Source organism: Chionomys nivalis, chromosome 7 (genome assembly GCF_950005125.1).
Source record: "Chionomys nivalis chromosome 7, mChiNiv1.1, whole genome shotgun sequence".
In the NCBI taxonomy this organism is placed as follows: Eukaryota; Metazoa; Chordata; class Mammalia; order Rodentia; family Cricetidae; genus Chionomys; species Chionomys nivalis.
The window spans coordinates 35896415-35911068 of record NC_080092.1 but is presented as its reverse complement, the minus strand read 5'-3'; the positions used below and the strand labels follow the sequence as shown (position 1 = coordinate 35911068).

The 14654-nt window shown below is 45.4% G+C and overlaps 1 protein-coding gene across 2 annotated transcripts in view; it reads left to right on the top strand.

Moving 5' to 3' along the window:
* The window catches only part of LOC130876873 (solute carrier family 22 member 21-like), a 32417-nt gene extending 19306 nt beyond the window's left edge, over positions 1-13111 (top strand). Inside the window, exons 3-10 of one of the 2 annotated variants that reach the window (XM_057773554.1) lie at positions 1795-1949; positions 2809-2980; positions 4485-4611; positions 7119-7219; positions 8283-8497; positions 9985-10167; positions 11371-11506; positions 11839-13111. In XM_057773554.1, coding sequence (XP_057629537.1) covers positions 1795-1949; positions 2809-2980; positions 4485-4611; positions 7119-7219; positions 8283-8497; positions 9985-10167; positions 11371-11506; positions 11839-11905 — 1156 coding nt within the window. In that variant the 3' untranslated portion in view covers positions 11906-13111. Of the gene's footprint in view, positions 1-1794; positions 1950-2808; positions 2981-4484; positions 4612-7118; positions 7220-8282; positions 8498-9984; positions 11286-11370; positions 11507-11838 lie in introns of those variants that run through there. The other variant, XR_009057367.1, reaches the window with a different exon arrangement.
* Positions 13112-14654: the final 1543 nt, after the last annotated feature.

The window sequence follows — 14654 nt, the reverse complement described above, 5'->3', positions numbered from 1 at the left end:
CAGAAGCATGCTAATCTAAGAAAGACAGCAGTCTGCACTGTAGATAATGATGCAAGTCTGCTGCTCCTCTGACCGCCTTCAAGCAGTTCCCCGTAATCTGTCCCTGTAATAAACGGTTTGTATGTTGGGTTGTTTCTGTAGTTGTTTTTGTTTTCATTTGTGCTGGAAGTTGAATCCAGGTCCTGGTGCTTGCTAGGCATGCCCTCTGCCACTGAACTATGCTCATCTCCTCCCATTATTTTGAATTACAAGTATCATTATCTATAATTCATTATGCTACATATTTCATATTTGTATCATTTCCAGTAGTTACTATTGTGCTGATCTGTTGAAACTTCCACAATAAATGAAGAGATGGATTTTTTTTGTATATCTGCACTTGAGAAAGATAAAAATTTCTCCAGATCTCAGCCCCTTGGGTGACCCATGGAGGGTTTTGTTGTTGTTTTTTAGGGTTGTTGTTTGTTTTCCCAAAGATTGGGGGCTGGAGAGACAGTTAAGACATTTAGAGCACTGACTGCTTTTGCAGGGCTTAGGTTTAATCTCCAGCATCTATATAAAGGCTCACAACCATCTGTAACTCTGGTTCTAGGGGATCTAATGCTCTCTTCTGACCACTGAGGGTACCAAGCATAAATATTATGCTCAGACATATATGCAGACTAAACACCTATAAACATAAAATTAAAATTTTTTAACTCAAGCAGAAAAAAATCAGATTGCTTGTCTGGTGACCTTTTACATTCTCAACATAAATGTTCTTACTGGCAAAAATAATGACCTGAGTTCAACCTCCAGTACTCATATGATGGATGGAGATATCAGCTTCATAAGTTGCCCTCTGATCTCTACTTGGGTGCACCCCAATAAATAAAAATGAAAGAAAAATTTAAAATGAAAAGGTTAGAATTGTGAACTAGGGTATACCTCAGTAGTAAAACGCTGACCTCGAACAAGGTTTCTGACCCTGGTATCACAGAAGAAAGACTCAGGTTACATGGTTGCTTCAGCGACCTACAGTTATTAAATCTGAGTGCACACAATTGCCAGGCATGTCTGTTACCACATTGCAGATTTTGAACCATTTCTTTGTATTTATAAATACTTTGCTCCTGAATGTTATATACAAGTGACTATTTTATGTTTATCAAAATATGTATGAATGTCTATTTAATTGTGTAAAGTATATGAAATTTCTGTCTTGCATTTATTTCTCAAACCCTTCTTTAAAATGTAAATAAATGTAGTTAATTTTTTTTTAACTTAAGCCGGGCGGTGGTGGCACACACCTTTCATCCCAGCACTCAGGAGGCAGAGACAGGCAGATCTCTGTGAGTTCAAGGCCAGCCTGGGCTACAAGAGCTAGTTCCAGGACAGGTTCCAAAGCTACAGAAAAACCCTGTCTCGAAACAACCCCCCCCCAAAAAAAAAAAATTCACTTGGGAGAGAATATACTCAATATGTTACAAAAGTCAGATTGTCATGCAACTATATATTCAAGTTTTTTACATGTATTTTGTCTTTAAAGTTATTATGAATATATGGATTTAAACATAACAAATGCCTGTTTAGCCCCTGTAGTCACTAGCATCAGTGAGGCACTGCCTTTGGGAGCAGCCTGAATGTCCAGGCCTCAAATTCATCCTGGCAAGTATGGAATTCAGTGACAGCATGGGGACAGAGAGTAGAACCACCCTGGTGCCAGTCCTTATAACAGGAGAAAGCCCCTCTCAGTGGAACCAGTTGCTGCTGCCTCTCTCAGCTGTTTCTCTGTGATCCTCCTCTCCTCCCCAGGTTTGGTCGGAAGACTGTGCTGTTTTGGACCATGGCCATGCACACGGGGTTCAGCTTCCTGCAAGTCTTCTCTGTGAACTTCGAGATGTTTACTGCACTGTATACCCTTGTTGGAATGGGTCATATATCCAACTATGTGGCAGCATTTGTCCTGGGTATGGACATCAGTTGGAGTTCAGTTCTAGATACTGTGTTTCACTTTTCTGGAGACAAGTTGTGATGTCCCTCAGGGAAAACTGGCTAAATTCCCCAGTAATTAAACCTAGCTTACCAGCTGGGAAATTGAGCCTGACAATGGTTTCTGACTTATGATGTCCAGTTCTCTTCTGGCCTCTGACTTGTGGCCCCTGGGCCTTATTAGTACTTAAGCCATTAACTAGGATTCACCACGGGGCATCCATTCTTAAAGACTTGCAAGGCAAGGGCCTATGTAGCTAAGGAAAGGAGGCACAGCAGCGTGGGGGGGGGGGGCATGAAGGACAAGCTCCTCAGGAAAGGGAGATGCCAAAGAGCATTGGTGGCTGTCAGTGTCTGCCAAGGACAGTGAGCTGAGAGGTCCACCCTTCAAGGCTCTGACTCAGACAAGCCACCTTGTTCCCACTGGAAAGCTTCTGGTCTCCCTGTTTGGAAGAGCCTTGCTGAAGCAGTCAGATCACTGGGTTCCTTAGGCTGTATTGTGGAAAGCATTATTACTTTCTTTTCACATTTCCTAGAACAGCCTATTTTCCTCGAAGGATAATAGTTAGCATGTGTGGCTGGGGATGATGATGATGATGATGATGATGATGATGATGATGATGTTTTCATGAGAGCACTGTTGCCCAGGGATCTCAGAGAAACACCCAGGAGCAAAATCAAAGCAGACTTAGTTCAGATGCAACCCTTCCCAGGGCCTCAGAACACAGCTAACTCTGGCTCCCTCCTTGTCTCTGCACTGAAAATGATACCACAGAAGAGTCATAAGAAAATAACCCCAATTAATGATTAACTTTACTCCTCCCTTGTTTTGAACAGGAACAGAAATTCTCTCCAAGTCAATTCGAATTATATTCGCCACCTTAGGAGTGTGCATATTTTTTGCATTTGGCTTCATGGTGCTGCCTCTTTTTGCATACTTCATCAGAGACTGGCGGATGCTGCTGCTGGCAATCACTTTGCCAGGGGTGTTGTGTGGGCTTCTCTGGTGGTAAGTGTGGCCCCGCCCCTTGGGCCGACTGCCTTTGGGAAGGCTTCTGTCTCGTGTCCAGTAGAGGGCAGCAGTAGTTCCCAAACCCCAATTCTAGATCCCAGAAAAAAGGTAGTGAATATTATTTATAAATCAGGTCAGAAAGTCTCTCCATACTCAGAAAAGCCTGCTTGTCCTGTGTCCTGTTCTAGGCTGAACTAAGAATTTGCTGCATGCAGATAGGGACCAACCTAACCTCTGGGGAATTCTCAGATCCTGGTACAAGACAGCAAGACCTGGGCTGTAGATGCTTGATGCTGAGGTTCCAGGCATGGGTGTCGGGAGGTAAAGAAAGGGAGAGCTTCAGAAGTGAGCTTCCTTGAGTGGCTCTGCAGAGGAATGCAGGCTCCAGCTACACTTCCAACAGAGGGGCATTGATCAGGCAGAGCATAGGCCTCAGAAATAAGCCATGGAACTTGACAGAGGAACCAGGCAGGAATCACTCCTTCCACTAGACCGGACTAAGGTGAGATCCTCATCCATGTACAGTGGTGAGCACCCTGGAGAATAGTGGGAGAAGAAATAGTGCATTATGGCTCCTGATTATGACAGAGGAGAGAGGGCTGCCTGGGGACAGGGAAAATATCCAGTAAGACTCCAGCCTTGATACCCATGCTGCTTTGTGGAAAGAGACTGACGAGTCCAAATCAGAGGTGGAGTGAGGAAGAAATGATGTCAAGTGATCGCTGCAAGTTTCTGTGGATGTTGGGGACAGAGTAGAAGATGGCAGGATCTGACTGTGCCTAACTCTCAGCACCAGGAGCCCATCCTGTGCTTGTCTCCTTAAAGCCCACAAGGGGCAGCACTGCTGCAGACGGGCAGGTGCCGGCCTGAGTGGAGATCACCTTGGGATGTGCAGGATGCTTGAGTTTTCCTCACTATAGTCAGTGTTCAGCAGAACTCATAGCTTAGGGAGTGCTGGGCCATCTCTGTTTCTGGCTTATGAAAACACCTGATTGTAGAAGGAGGTGAGCAGGCCTGCTTTTCGTCCCGCCCGGCTCCCGCATGGTTAGCTTTACACCCGAAATAACAACACACAAACTATTCATTTAAGCACTGCCTGGCCCACTAGTTCTAGCCTCTTATTGGCTAATTCTCACATCTTGGTTAACACATTTCTAATAATCTGTGTAGCACCACAAAGTGGTGGCTTACCAGGAAGATTCTAACCTGCGTCCATCTTGGAGAGGAGTGCTATGACGTCTGACCAACTATACTTTCTTTCTCCCAGCTTTCTGTTCTGTCTACTCCACCTATCTAAATCCTGCCCTATCAAGAAGCCAACACAGTTTCTTTGTTAACCAATGAGAGTAACACATAGACAGGTGACCCTCCTCCATCACCTGATACTCCACACACTCCCTCTGCACCTGAAACCTCATTTCCCGGCTCTAGTTAAGCATGCCCAGCCTCTGGAAAAGCAAGCGAACAGGAGGCATCACTAGAATGCACTTGTACCTTTCAGGTGTATTCCTGAGTCCCCCCGATGGCTCGTCTCTCAAGGCCGAATTAAAGAGGCAGAGGTGATCATCCGCAGAGCTGCCAAAATCAATGGAATTGTTGCACCTTCCCCTATCTTTGATCCAAATGAGGTAAATTTGTGTGGAATGTGGTGGGGAGACTCACACTGGTCATTTTAGGTCAGCACCATACAGCACAGCTCATGGGAGCTCAGTCCTTACTCTACCCAAACCCCAGCCATCCCTAGAGCAAGGTCTGTTGAAATGCAGAAGTTAAAGGCATAGAGAGATGATTCAGTCTGTAAAGTGTCTGCCACATAAGTATGAGGACCTCGGTTCAGATCCCAGCCACCAACCAAAAAGCCAGGCATGGCAGAGTGTACCTGTAATCCCAACACTGGGGAAACGGGTACAGAAGGATCCCAGGGACTTAGTCAGGACTGGCTAGTCCAGCCAGCTAACCAGTCAAGGAGAGATCCTGTCCCTAGTGTAAGGTAGAAAAGTGATTGAGGATGACACCCTAAGTCAACCTCTAGCCTACACACACACACACACACTCACATTCCTGTGGTCCATACACATGTACACCCATGAACATGTAGACACTCAGACCTCAGAGGGTAAGTAATGGTTCTAGATACCTATTCTCTCCCATGGACTTTTTTTCCATGCTTACTTTACTTCCTATCCAAGTAACATAAAGTAACAATATATTTTAACCATTTCTCTTTCTTTATTTCTGTTTACATAGGCTCTCAATATGTAACCCTAACTGGTCTAGAAATCTGTATAGACCAGGTTGGTTTCAAACTCACAAAGATTTTACTGCCTATGCCTCCAAAGAACTGGAACTGAAGAGATATGCTATCATGTCTGGATTACTTTTGATAATAAAATGCCTTTTATTAGCAAGAGGCTTCCATCCACTTTATAGCTTTCTGGAAAGTCACTGTTTCTTATGCCTCAGGGTGTAGTTGGATTTTCTTTGGACCACCAGCTCACAAATAATAAATAACACAGAGACTTATTATTAATTACAAAAGCTCAACCTTAGCACAGGTTTGTCCTAACTCGTTCTTATAACTTAAATTAACCCATACTTTTTAATCTACGTTGCGGCTCAATACCACAGCTCTGTACTTCCCACCCTGCTTCCTCTGGGCTGGCCATTCAGATGTTTATTATACAAATCACAGCATTACATCTTCACACGATGTACAGATATCACACAACATCAGGGATTGTCATCGAAAGATAATCTGAACACTGGTAGATCTGCACTCAGTAGTGTTCTGTCTCTGACAGCTGTTTTTTCTGATGGCCATCTCTTCCCTGTTCTCATATTCCATGAATGATTCCTTGTAGTGTAAGCCGCAGGCATGTTTGAGATGCTCTGGGCTGATGAGGACTGGGGGCTAGTGAGAGAGGAAGCAGTTGTTACAGGCAGCAAAGATGCTGATAGCCACCAAGAGTCCTTAAGTGGTGGCCCAGCAGCCACAGTCACTCATCACTCACCAGCTCTAGAGGCACAGAAGTCAGGACTGGAATGTGACTGAGGTCATTTAAGTGGAGTCAGTCTGGGTGAACGCTCCAGCCTCATTAGCACCACTGAGGAAATGGAGCTGTTTCAGAATTTTTTTGAGTCCAGGATGATTTTTCACTGAACTGCTGAGTGGGTAAAAACAAGTTCCCAAAGTGTGTTGGCTACGAAAGAGCATCAGTGTGTTTAGACATGTGATTTAGTGATGGCCTTGGCTCTGCTGAATCTCATAAGGAGTTACTCTGGGTGAAATATGGGTTAGTTTTTCTATTTTCAATTTGATATTTTTTTCTGGAAGAAGACCAGTAACTACATAGTACAAGAACTCAAAATATTCGTTATTTAAATGTCAGTTCAGTAAAATACACAGCCTTATTTTTCTCTAACTGAGATAGCAGGAAGTCATCCTTGCATGGGAAACCTCAAAGTCCTCCCTGAAAGGTGGCAGTGAGCATGGGCAGGGTAATCCAGTGAGGTGGCTGTCACCTTGTGGTGTAGGAGGTCCTTTTGTCAGTGTATTTCTTTTCTTAGTTAATGAATAAAGAAACTGGCTTGGCCTGTTGATAGGGCAGAATTTATGTAGGCGGGGAAGACAGAACTGAATGCTGGGAAAAAGAAGGGCAGAGTCAGGGGATGCCATGGATCCACGGCTGGAGGTAGCCGTGCTGAGACTTTGCTGGTAGGCCACGACCTTGTGGTGATAAACAGATTAATAAAAATGGATTAAATTAAGATGTAAGAGTTAGCCAATAAGAAGCTAGAGCTAATGGGCCAAGCAGTGATTTAATTAATACAGTTTCTGTGTAATTATTTCTGGTCTAAGCTAGTCAGGTGGCTGGGATGAACAAGTAGCCCTCCTTGCAACAACATTGGTTTTCAATTGCTGGATACCTCTCTTTATCCCTCGCCCTTCAGTTTCCTTTTGTCATTGACTAGGCCTACAGGGGGTCTTGGTCATCAAAGGTCACTATACTTCTGTCTTTTCAAAGAAGAACCTTAGGATGCTCCCTAAATCTTGAGAAGTAGATGGTGAAAATAATGGGTTGCAGGTCTACAAACATTTTCTCCTTCTATACCACTAACTGTATTCTTCCTGCAGTTACAAGATGTAAGTTCCAAGAAGCCTCACAAACACCACATTTATGATCTGATCCGAACCCGGAATATCAGGATCCTCACCATCATGTCCATAATCCTGTGGTGCGTAAGTGAGACCTGCCTGAGCCTTCCCCACTCTCAGGACTCTTTGTCTATAGGCATGCTCAGACCGAAGCTGAAACCTCTGTCCTCACATGATACAAGGTTGTCCTTGTGATGGATGGCAGCCACAGGGACATAACAGTTCTTTTTTTGTAGTGGAAGCCCAGGAAAGGAGACAGTCATCAGGAGAAAATGTTAGGATCTAGGGATTCCAGAAGGGAATCCCACAGGTCCTTCCTGTCCCTTGTCCCCTCCCTCAGTAGATTCTGTGTGGTAAATAGGCAGGAAGAGACTGTCAGCAACTCTGCTACGCTCATGGAGACAGAGGGAGCTCTCCTACAGTGGGGCCACGGTGTTTGTCATTTGCACATGCACCCTGCACATCCCCATGCCTGGCTGTTTCCTCTTAAAAGTGTTCTCTGTTGATGACCCACACCCTGGCTGGGACAGTTGTGGGTTTGAAGAAGGGTCTCAGTGAAGACACTTTATCCTTTAGGTTCCAGGGGCTGCTAAGAGCTTTCTGGAAACATGAAAGTGGGATATGGCCCTTCTGGGATGTTCATAGAGCAGTGGTTCTCAACCTTCCTAATATTGCAACCCTTTAATAAAGTTCCTCATAGTGTGGGTTCCCCCAACCATAAGATTATTGTCCTTGCCACTTTATTACTGTAATTTTGCTACTGTCATGAATTATAATGTAAAAATTTCTGGAGATAGAGGTTTGAAAAAAATAGTTGGGACAATGGATTTTTATAAATGTTTTGTTGTAAGATTTTAATGGTGAAATGCAGGTTGGGACTTCTCCCCTAATGATTAAGCCAATGTCAATTAATAAATCATTTTGCTGAGACACTTTCTTTATGAAATGTTGTGAAGGTGCATTGGCAAACTTACCCAGGGAAAGTTAACTTTTGTGCTAGGAAGTAAGGCACAGGGTGAACTACCCTTCCATTCCCTGTATCAAGAACAGTTCAGAACTTCCTGAAGATGAATGTCTTTCAAGGTGTATGGTTCTGGGGTGATGGGTGCTCTTTCTCTGGGTCTCTTTTGTTCCCTGTTGCAGGCTGACCATATCTGTGGGCTATTTTGGACTTTCTCTTGACACTCCTAACTTGAATGGGAACATCTACCTGAACGGCTTCCTTTTGGCTGCTGTTGAAGTTCCAGCCTATGTGTTGGCCTGGCTGTTGCTGCAGCATGTGACCCGGAGATATTCCATGGCTGGTTCCCTTTTCCTTGGTGGCAGTGTCCTTCTCTTATTGCAGCTGGTGCCCTCAGGTTAGATGGTGTTTGTTTGCAGGACTGAGTCTTCTGTGTTCCACTTTCCTTGAACCAGGAAGTGAATACAGTCAAAACCATTAGATCTGTGTTACAATGTACACTGTTACAGTGTCCAACGCTCACTTAAAAATCAAGAGGTTACCCAGGTGATAGTGGCGCACACATTTAATTCCAGTACTTGGGAGGCAGGGGCAGGCGGATTTCAGTGAGTTTGAGGGCAGCCTAGTCTAGAAAGAGAGTTCCAGAACATCCAGAACTGTTACACAGAGAAGACCTATCTCCAACAAAAAAGAAAAAGAAAGAAAGAAAGCCAGGAAGAGCACTTCAGAAAATTTGATAGAAAAGGGAAAACTAGTCACACCTGTAATCAAAGCACTTGGGAGGAGGATGCAAGAGAATGAGAAGTTCAAGGTCTTTTTTGGTTATGTTGGGAGTCAGATGTCAGCCTGGCCTACATTAGAGCTCTGAGAGGGAATGAGCCCAGTATACTTCAGGGTATAAAAGGAACTAATAAGTGAAGACGAGGGAGAGGTAAAAGACAACTGAGGCTATGGGCAGGACTGTGCTGGTAAAACTGCCTTGATAATGCACTAATAGACGGGAGGAACCCTTTCTGACAACCTGGGGAACAGATGACAAGCCTCATTTGTCCATCACATGGCAGAATCATTCATGGCCCTATGAATTTTGGGACCGGTGGTGGTAACTGTGAGACTGAACAGAACAACCCGGTGTGTGGCAGAAGGAACCTGGGAGTGACTGCAGTGCCCTCACCTGAGCTCAGAGTGACCTGTGAGTCACAGTAAAGTCGATTGGAAGATCATCCCTAAATTCAGATGGCTTATAGATATTTTCAATGACTTTATTATACTTATTTATTGGGAGCAGGGAGACATGCTTCCAAGCGTACATGTAGAGGTCAGAGGAGAGCTTGCAGGAAGTGGGAAGAGTCAGTTCTCCCCTTGCACTGTGTGGGTCCTGAGAATCACAAGTTCTCAGGCTAGGCTGAAAATGCCCTTACCCGCTGAGTCACCTCAAAGCCCAGATCTGTGAACTTGTTGAGTAGACTGCAAGCATGAACTGAGCTAGAGCCGGACTCCCACATGCATATGCAAGTCCTGGTTAATTCCACGGTGCCCTCAGTGTGAGCTTCTGCAGAAGCAGCTCATCCCTAACACAGGAAGACTTCTGGAAGGCAGGCAGATTGGGATGATGGGCACATACTGTCTGGGCCTCTAGGTTGAGGAACACATTTACCCTCGTATAGCTAAAGTGCCCAGTCTCTTTGTAGGAATCCCCTTAGAAAGAAATCTAAGCCATAGTGTTTTCTCCCAATAGGAAGATATAGAAATTGCCCAACTCTCTCCACCCTGAGTCAGGGAGAAAGTAAGTTCATTCTAGGCTAAAAAGGAAGAGAACTCCTCCAGGGCAACCCTTACACACTGGTCCCTCTTGCCTTTGCTATCATTCCTTTGTCTCTCCAGACTTAATTTATTTGTCTACTACCCTGGTGATGGTGGGCAAGTTTGGAATCACCTCTGCCTATTCCATGGTCTACGTGTACACAGCTGAGCTGTACCCCACTGTGGTCAGAAACATGGGTGTGGGGGTCAGCTCCACAGCATCCCGCCTTGGCAGCATCCTGTCTCCCTACTTTGTTTACCTTGGTAAGTACCATGGAGCACTGGAGCGATGGATGGGACAAAAGCTCTAAGTACCTTATATGTGAGCTGGACACAAGCACCTATAATTAGCAGGATGCATCCGTTCTGGGACCCTGGGTGGAGAAGGTGCTTTCCAAGTGTAGTAGGGAGAAGGCACCCATTTCAAATGGAAGATAGCTCATAGACCAGCTAGATGGGATTGAGAGAGTCTTGGTGTGTCTATTTCGATCTCCCCAGACCCTCCATCACCAACTAGATTTCTTCATCCTAAGAAATTCTTTAGGGAGCCAGTTTACTTCACTAGAGGAATTTCTTCTTGGAGTTAGGAACATGGAGAGAAACCTGTCCATCCAAGAGGTCTGAGCGATGGACTGACAGTTGCCGTAGCTTAGAACACTTCATTTCTTCAGTGTGTATGTTGGGATCAGAGGACAATTTAGGGAAGTCTTAAAATAGTTCTTTATTTGAAGCATGTGGATCCTGGAGATCAAACTCAGGCCACCAAGCTTAGCAGAAAGTATTTTTACAAGCTGAGCCATTTCCCTGGCCCCATTTCACTTTCAAGATCGTGGCTCACTAAGTTGTGTGAGCTGGACTTGGACTTGCTCTGTGGCCCCAGCAGCCCTTGAACTTTATCTCCTCTTGCCTTGGCCTCCCAGTAGGTGGCACACAGGCCTTCATTGTCACACATGACAGGGTGTTTATGCCCTGTGAAGATCTACCTTCTGACATTATATAGCAGGACTCCTTCCTGGACGCTGCTGCTCCTCTGTACATCCCTAGCTCTGGGGAGGACCTGCCAGTGTCCTGAGAGTAGCAGGTACTCTGAAGGCCTGGTACATGGCTCTAAAGGGCTGTGGCCCCTTGTCTAACTGGCATGCAAATCAAACTGGGACATATCTGCACAGGTGGAAAGTTGCTCCTGTCCTAGACAAGTACCTTGTGTTCCTTGGGAACCCTGCAGCATGGTGACTCTGCTTCCCTGTACCTCTCCCTTGTCCATTGTGAACACTGCTGGAACTCTGGGCACATCTGTGCCAGGACTGGGTTCTGAGACTCTCTAGATGCCAGCCTTCACTCTAGCAGTCTAGGCTTTGGGAAACACTGAGACCAACAGTAAGGTGAGTCGTATATAAAGCCCCGAGGAAATAGAGGGTCAGAAGGAAACCAGTGTCACTGTAACCTGGGTCCTCTGCTTGACCACAGGTGCTTATAACCGCCACCTCCCTTACATCCTTATGGGAAGTCTGACCATCCTCACAGCTGTCATCACCTTGTTCTTCCCAGAGAGCTCTGATGTCTCTCTCCCAGACACCATTAACCAAATGCAAAAGGTCAAAAGGTAAGAGACCTTCCTTCTCACAGTTTAGATGCATTTGGTCAGGTTCTGACCATGTCCTTAGGCCCCAACCCCTTGAACTAGTGCTCCCTGCACACTGTCTCACAAATGCTGAACTACTTTAACCATGGTGCTGTAAGAGCAAGGGCCTGATCCTGTGTGAACAGGTGTCCACGTGCATGACCATAAAAGCAGCCACTCTAGTGCAAAGACTACGGGAAACTTCAGAATCTGCCATGTCTTTGGTTTTTCTCCAGATCTGGCTTGTTTGTTTTGAGACTGATAAGTATTTTTGTAACATTTGTAAGTAACATTTGTTTTCCTTGTTTTAATAGAATAAAGCGTAGGCCACACCAGAAACAAGTCACCAAAAATGTTGTAGAAGCTGCTCCAGAATCCTAAAAAGCACAGCCTTCTAACACCCCTCCAGAAGGTAGAAAATCTGTGTGTTGTCAGAAATGCTGTCAATTACCAAGGGCTTTTTTGTTCTGTTGATGTCGTGTCTCATGTGCTCATGGATGGGTGCATCTGCCAGAGAGACACCTTCCTCGAGGGACACCAAGGCTAATTGCAGACAGCTTGCCCATCCCATTACAGTGGTGGACTTGGCCCTTCCAAAGAAGTCAATGAGTCTCTTGAATCAGTGGGACTTGGAAGACTATGCAAAACTTTGTAAGACGGGTAAGGTTGCACAGATAGAGATGCAGGTCCATTTTTCCCTCCTCTCCCTAACTGACAGACTCACAGGAAAAGGAATAGGTGTTGCTAGGTGACAGTGTGCTTGGTTAGGATGCACAAGGCCCTGAGTTCCATAAGAAGAACCAGAAGGAAACAAAACTTCTTCAGAAAATAAATGATTCCATGGGGAGTTTGATTTCTCATCTTTCCTAAGTTACAAAACTCCTTACTGTGATTGCTTTAACTCACAACAGGAGAACACAAGACCTAGGGCACCCTAGAAGGAATGAAGGTGGTCAGCAGTGTGTGGGCGGTGACTGCTCAGTCCCACAGCCAGCTGTGCTGTGTATGTCTGGTCAGAGTCCTGGGCTTGTCCGGGCCATGAGAAATCCACTGTTGAGGCCACGGCTTGGCTTCCACTGCTGTGTAAATCAGAATCCCTGGCTACCAGACGCTTACCTGTGCCTTGAAGGGCATGTATGGGGGACAGAGTGCCCCTTCCTTCTCTCAGCACTGTCATGGGATTGTTGTGTTTGTCATCTGTTGTTGTGTCTCAGGTTATTCACCCTTCAGCAGAGACTTGGGAGCAGTGTTTCTCAGCTCTGCATTACCCTGGCTGGTGTACAGTTGCCGCCATGGAAGTGCAGTTGCGCCTCCCAGCCTTAGCCACTGTCACCGCTCTGAGTGCCCAAACAATAACACTACGCTTGTTCCTTTTACGATGTATAATCATGGGGAAATTCAAGAAAGAAATGTTGTGTTGACAGTCTCTCAGAGTTGCTGGCTGCAGCCGTGTAACATCGGCGGGTGTTTTGTGTTCAGTGTGATTATCCCTTCTGATATTGCACACACTTCACCTTCTTTAAAAAAAGAAACAAGCCGGGCCGTGGTGGCGCACGCCTTTAATCCCAGCACTCGGGAGGCAGAGGCAGGCGGATCTCTGTGAGTTCGAGACCAGCCTGGTCTACAAGAGCTAGTTCCAGGACAGGCTCCAAAACCACAGAGAAACCCTGTCTCGAAAAACCAAAAAAAAAAAAAAAAAAAAAAAAAAGAAGAAAAGAAACAATATTTGGTGGAAACTACTGAAGTTCCTTGGGCAATGAGATAGCCTTAATAAACAATGATATTTTAAAATAATAACAACTACCTATAATCTTTATTTCTAGAATTGATTAGGATTTGTGGGATGGCTAATCTTGGTTGTTCTCTTGACTACATTTAGAATTAACTAAAACCCAAGCAGCTAGGCGCACATGGGAGGGCATTCTTAGTTGGATTATTTGATGTGGAAGACCTCCCCTAAATCATGGTCATTTAATGTCAGAAACGTCACTCTAAACCTGGGCTGCACCTCCTGGTGACAGCTCACAAAAAAAGAAGATGGAGGAAGAAAAGTTTTTACTGCCTACTTGCCCTCTCTTTCACTGGCTAGTTCATCAATCCTGTTCCTAAACCATTCCTTCACTGGTGTTAGAATTCACTTCTAAATTCTAGCATGGACTGAAAACTGACAGTCCACTAGGACCTCTTTGGTCCTCCTCCAGTACTGGATGGGATTGCTGAGACATCCAGTCATGTGGAATGAACAACTCCCAGATCAGTAGCCTTTCCATCAGGTATAGCCACTGTTGAACTACCCAGACCACCTCCGCAAACCACTCTAATAACTCCCTTTTTAATATCTTGCTTCATTCTCTCATTTCTGTTTCTTCAAAGAACCCTGACTAATCTACCTAGAAATACCAGCATGCAACTCTTCTGTAGGCTAACTATTAGTGTTCAGGGTTAAGATTTAACTAGTACTATGCTATATAGTAGGCATCTACCCAATATTGACCATGATTTGCACCAGCCTGGTACACTCAGCCTGCGTCTCCCTGGAAACAGCCTGAGCTCAGAGCTTCTGTACAGTTCTGTACATACCTGGAGCAGGAATGCAGAACAGGGAAGGAGGGAGGCCCAGTCCTAGGATGCTTACTGTGTTGGGCAGCACCTAAGAAAGAAACTGCAGGGTCCTGGGTCTCTGAGGAAGCCTGGGAGATGCATCTCAAAACCGTCTTGCAGCACGGAGAAAAGTGGGGAGCATTTGCCTCATCACCCATTTAAAAAGACAACACTGGGGTCTCTGTTTCCTATACACACAAAGATCCTGTCCCTTGGATGGAATGCATGAAGCTGAACACTGCTGACCCAAATGTAGCCCTTCAGGCTGCACCTCATCAAAGCTGCCCAAAGCCTGCTTGAACTGGCCTTGGAGCTCCTGGGTAAGGGGTAGAGCAGAGAGCACTGGGCTGGAGTGGTGTACAAGACACACATGTTGATGACCAGTGTTTGCCAGGGTGATCTGTGCTGGAAAATACGATGGGACCTAAGTCCAAAGCTCAGCTGTTGCTTGGACAACTGAAGGCCGTGTCACATGACAAGCAGGGGCTTCTGGCTCAGGAGTAATACAGAGCAGCATATCTGGAAGATT